Source organism: Austrofundulus limnaeus, unplaced genomic scaffold (genome assembly GCF_001266775.1).
Source record: "Austrofundulus limnaeus strain Quisiro unplaced genomic scaffold, Austrofundulus_limnaeus-1.0 Scaffold128, whole genome shotgun sequence".
NCBI classification, from domain to species: Eukaryota; Metazoa; Chordata; class Actinopteri; order Cyprinodontiformes; family Rivulidae; genus Austrofundulus; species Austrofundulus limnaeus.
The window spans coordinates 1,020,215-1,026,094 of record NW_013952530.1 but is presented as its reverse complement, the minus strand read 5'-3'; the positions used below and the strand labels follow the sequence as shown (position 1 = coordinate 1,026,094).

At 38.6% G+C, this 5,880-nt stretch overlaps 1 protein-coding gene across 1 annotated transcript in view; it reads right to left on the bottom strand.

Annotated features, from left to right (window-relative positions):
• Positions 1–1,355: 1,355 nt before the first annotated feature.
• Positions 1,356–5,880, bottom strand: part of LOC106522385 (protein-glutamine gamma-glutamyltransferase 5) — a gene marked incomplete at its 5' end in the record, with an annotated part of 12,561 nt that continues 8,036 nt past the window's right edge. The window contains 4 exon segments of the mRNA XM_014015367.1: positions 1,356–1,677; positions 4,387–4,526; positions 5,051–5,211; positions 5,568–5,780. Coding sequence (XP_013870821.1) covers positions 1,521–1,677; positions 4,387–4,526; positions 5,051–5,211; positions 5,568–5,780 — 671 coding nt within the window.

Sequence of the window (5,880 nt, the reverse complement as noted above, 5' to 3'; positions counted from 1 at the left end):
CTCTGAATATTACAATTGTGCCTATTTTTGACATTGTGTTGATTTTTTGCATTAATGTAACTCGTTGAATGTCACTTTTGTTAATGTAAATATTTGTGACATGCAAGCAGCTGTAGAAGTGGAAGGAGGTCGGTTCAAACCTACCTCCCCACACGCTGCAGCGACCTTTAAAAAGACAGTAGTGGATGAGGCTTGTAGTGTAAAATATAACTGCAACTCATTTAATATTTTTTCATTCTTGTTACCAGTGCAGAAAAATAAACTACATTTTTTGTGTCTGTGTCACCTTTTTATCTTAAATCTTTTCTTCACCCCTAATTGGCTCCTTATTTACATGATTAAGCTCTACTGAGGGCATTATTTTAAGGCCTTWCTTCCCCTTCACATCAGGCAGCAGTTCTTTAATGAAGTCTCTTCCGGAACGCAGTGGTGAACAGTAATGGAGTACATTTACTTGAGTACTGTATTCATTTTTTTGAGTAACTTTACTGTACTTAAGTAATTTTTTTTTTTTTGGAACTTATGAATTTCACTCCACTACATTTCAAAAACAAATAYTGTACTTTTGACTCCACTACATTTCTTAGAAGCTTGTTAGTTACTCATTACCTTTGGCTCAGCGTAGCTTTGTGATCCACTTTTGCTGTTTTCCTTTCTTGAAATGCATTTGGCCACACGTTATGTTCCTCACAAGGGAAACCAATCACAGTCATAGCTCACACCTGGGATAGATTTGGAATGACATCATCCTCATTAATGGTGGCGAGCTGAGCTGACCTTCATTTCAAACAGAACCCAGCAAAGGAGACGGTTGAAGAAACTTTAGATAAACCAGAGCAGCATGACCATATCTCAGCTCGATGTTTGMGATTTTAGGACTGAAAAATAGTTTGTATCAGTTTAAATGTCTTATGTTTTCACCGTGGATAAACTACATTTCTAACTCACCGCTCACTTTATTGCATTTTTATGCTGAAGTCTTTACAGGTGGTGWAGAATTTGTATCAGAGTGTTTCTATGTGTCGATACATCAGGTGGTTTCTGAGAGTTACAAGGTTCTGTAAAATCACTCTGAAAACAATACAGCAATGTACTGATATTAGAAAATTTAATTTGTACTTTTGAATACTTGAGTATTTTTAAATGCATGTATTTTTGAATACCTAAGTATTTATAAAAGTACTTCAGTACTTTAACTTGAGTAGATTTTTTGACCGAGCAACTTTTACTTGTAGCTGAGTAAGATTTGACCATGAGTATTAGTACTTTTACTCAAGTACTTGAGTTGAGTACTTTGCCCACCACTGTCGGGAACCTTTTACTTTTACTTTCAGTATTTACTAAAACCTGCACAATTAAAAAGGGATGATTTTAATGAACAGTTGTTACTCAATTTTAAACTATATGTCATTTATGTAAAGAAATGAAATACAAACACTGGCATCAAAAAAGTATTTAAAATTCTACATATATGTCTACGTTAAGCCATAATGTTAACGTTTCTTGTTGATTTTTGTTTTTCACGCAGACTTCACAGAAACTTTGTGGAAGCTCCTGGAAACAATGATGGAGCTGCTGCTGTGTGACAACGTAGCTTTGAGCACTTTGGTGCCAGGTGAAGTGGCCATAATGGACACTTTCATCTCGATACTCTTGCCAGGAACCAGGAGATCCAGCCTGGGAGACAAAAAAAAAAAGAGAAACTTAATCTTCCATTTTCAGGTCCAACAAAGACACGCTCTGTGCTTCTGCAGCGCCCTGAAACCATCCAGAGACACAAAGGGAAACTGATGCTATGTGTGCTATTGAGATTAAATCCCAATTCGTCAAGATCCAGATGTGATTTTGACTACCAAATCTCATTTTCTTTTCGTTATCAGGCCAAAAATATGATATTAAAACAAATAATAATAATAATAATACATGTATTTGTATAACACCTTTTAGAACACAGTTACAAAATATTTTACGTCACATAATTAAATCAAAACACATAAAACGCATAGTACAAATAAAAAAATAAAACGTGCAAAAATCAACAATTAAAAGTTAACTCATCGTAATGTTTTTGAAAGAGTTTTAAAAGTGGCCAGTGAAGAGGATTGTCTAATGTTAAGTGCGTTCCATAAAAAAGGGAGCCCTAACGTAAAAAAGGCTCGTTAACCCCCTGTAATCTTGTTCTGGGCACCAAATGTAGCAACTGATCAGATGATCTCAGAGGTCGCAAGGGAGCATGAGGAGAAGGTAACTCAGTAATATATGACGGTGCAAGTCCAGTCAGCGATTTTAAAACATTAAAACAATAAAATCTTCAGATCAATGCTGAAAAGAGGCGAGAACTGGAGTGATATGATCATTTTTATGGATTATACTGACAGTGGCGGATCTAGGATTTTTCTGAGCAAGAGGCCATCAAGGAGTCACTGTATTCATAGACAGGCCAAGTATTTGTTCAACCTTCTATCACACAAATCCCCAGTATTGGTAAGGTGTTTACGCTTAACCAGTCACGCATGTTCAAACACCTGTAATGTAATATTTAATAAAAAAGCTTGCACATCACAGTTTTACATACATTTTTACTAGATAAAATACTTTCAAACACAGAGCATTTGAGAAAATCTAGTCACCATTTGTCATTTGAAAGACTTTCTGCAGTATTCTTAACAAGGCCTCTGTAAAGCCGGGTACACACCGGGCGCGTTTTGAGCAGCCAAAGCAGCCAGTTCACATGCAAAGTCTGTGGTGGACGCGCATCCAGGGGCAGCGCGGCRCATTTTGCCAGTTTAGCGCGGCGCGCAAGGTAGAGGTAGGATGAGGCAGATCGTTTTCCGTGCATGTGGCGTATCCAAAGCAGCCGCTGCTCGAGTTCAAAAAATTGAACTTTGGCTGCTCGACGCACCGCAGCAACCAGTCAGAGAGAATCTTCTTTCCACGTGACGGTTTCCTGAACCCGAAGCAGACGGACAGGAGCTCTTTAGCTGAAATCGACCATCTGCAGTTGGTGTTCTGGCTGGAGATATCAGCACCGATGTGGGTCTGTAGCTCGTTAAACTGGCCGCGGTGTTAAACTGGGCTCAGGGACAAAAAAAAGTTTGTCAGCTCGCAGCTCCTGAACTGGTGAAACTAACCGATCAAACTGCCTCTAAATCATCTGGTGAATTAATTATCTGCTGTGTGCAACGTTCGCTTGCTCTTTAGTAATTAAAACAAAGCTATTTTCTTTATTTCATCTTTATTTCACCCGTCATTAAAGACAGACTGGAAAAAAAAACAAGATACTCCTCCCTCATCAGACGTGCATCTAGTCTGCTGCTGCATTCACACGGAACGCGTTTCAGTGCATCCAACTTGAGGCGCTGGGCGCATTTTTGCTGCTCAAAACTTATTTGGTGGGAAACCGGCTTAAGCTTGATTCATGCTGGACTTTCCTATTTGACTCAATGGCGCCTCTAGTGTTTGGACATGGAACTGCATTTGCCATCATTGCTCCCAAGAAAAGCACAGATGAATGACAGGACAGGGACACTTCAGGGGGCCAATCTGATTTCAGCTGGGGCCAATGCCCCTGTGGTCCCACCCCCAGAACCGCCCCTGTCTACTCAGGACTGTAGCTGCTGTGTTTTGTACTAATTGGAGGCTTTTACGCATTTTTTTAAGCAGACCAGCAAATATAGAACTGCAGTAATCAAGATGACAAGAAACAAAAGTGTGAATGAGGGTTTTAGCATCCGTGAAAGAGATCACTGGTCTTATTTTGATAATATTCCTAATTTGATAAAAGCCAGTTTTAATACAGTTTATAAAATGTTTTGTGAAGCTCAGATCCGAATCTAGAACCACCCCAAGGTTCCTCTAGCCTCATGGGCACAATGTAAACCTGAAGAATTAAGAATTCGAATTATAGGGTCTCTATGAGCCTTGGGAATAAAAAGCAACACCTCAGTTTTGTTATTGTTTAACAATAAAAATTATCATACATCCAGACCTTAAAATCAGCTAGACATGAACCTAGTATGTTTAGATCAGACAGATCAGATGGATCAACATATGGGTGTCATCTGTATATTATATTTACAAATAATTTGACCAAGAGGTCACATGTGAATAGAAAATAGCAGTGGGCCAAGAATGGAGCCTTGAGGAACGCCACAAGTGAGTTTCACAAAACCAGAGGAACTACCAATCAATACACAGAAGAACCGATCATCTAACTAAATATGGTTTAAACCAGTTTAGAGCAGTTCCATTCATACCCACAGAATATTCACCTTATTTTCTTTATTAATGACGTCACTAGAATTTACAAGCTAATTATATGTGTACCTATTTTTAATCATATGAGGGGTCTTTTACATCTTTAATTGTATTTGTAAATAGACTTACTTGTTCTCCTGTTTTCTGTTTATCAAACCAGATCCCTCCACAGTCAGCACAGCTTTACTCAGAGCTCTGTTAAACGGGTTGGTGAAAGTCACCTGAGCTGTTTTTTCTTTCTTTGTTTGGATGCTGTCACCTCCTTCCATCTGTAAAGCAGAGACAAGTACATGAATACACACAAGATGGCAGAAATCACACAGCATGTTTACTTCATTATGTTGTCAATCTGCTGAGAGACTTTAAAAATCAAGCTTTTTAAAAAGGAAATGGGAACAAATTAACCATATCCAGCAAGACTGCTGATCACTTTTAGAATGTTGACCTTTGTTCAGCTTATTACTTATTATATACTTTAAAGACAGAACTTGTATTTTCTGCTCAAACCTGTACTGACTTCGTTCAGTACTAAAAGCAGAGTTTTGACAGTTGACTTGCAGTTTAATACAACTGATTGTGATAAGTTTGATTTAGGTCACAGAGAGGGGAAGCTTTCACCGACGCTTCTTTGATGTGATTTCTGTCTTTGCTCTTCATTACACCATAATAACTTGAGCTTGTCATATTCAGCTGACAACCACCAAGTAGATCAAAGTGGGAACCACGGAGAGCAAAAGATAAAGACAATTAATGCATGATACTTTGCGAGCTGAAGAGTAGAGATGTTATGTACATTTATTGTTATCTGTGGTGTGCTCATGCTGAATTCTAGTGCATCTAGGACTCTTTCTCTGGTCATCGTGTCCTGCATCACCACGGCCACATTCACAACACCGTCAGGTTTCAGGATGGACTCGTACGATGAATAAGGAATGACGTGTTGGCACGTCAGTGCTGTAGAAGACAGAGAACATTTTTTAATGTGTTGGAACAGATCGGCTCATGATGCATTTCTCGGTAACATAAATGTAAAGGAGAAGCTCTAAATAAAAAAGRCGTTTTGTGAATTCCACCTTTTTTAAAAGCTTCAGCCTTGCATTCACACGAAAATGTTTTTTATTTTTCTTGAAAAGGTACCTGCATTTTCACATGAACAGCAAAAATACAACCTTTTGAAGCCAGTGTTGTCAGAACCTCAACTAAAATCTCAACTGCAACCCAACAGCATCCTACTTCATAATGTTTTTAAAATTTTTTTAATTTTGTGTTTCTTTGTGGAAAATTGCTTGGGATAAACTGTTTTCTCTTACCTTGGTTTGGCTTTATCTTCACCTCACTTTGTGCATCCCAGAAGCCCTGCTGCGGGTTGCTGTTGTACTCTTTCAGCTGAGCGTTAACGCGTTCCATCAGCTCTCTCGGGTAGCTTGAGTGGTTTGTGACTTTCACATACAGGACAATGTCCTCACCAAGCAAATGTGAGTCCCTAACGGTTATGGACACCTCCAAACTGTGTGCTGTTTCTCCTGGGAAAAAAGAGTAGACTGTTTCAAGTAGATTTACAACTGAGGTCTGATCGAACTAGTTTTGTTGGGAGTTTTGTTGGAAACCACAACATATATATAT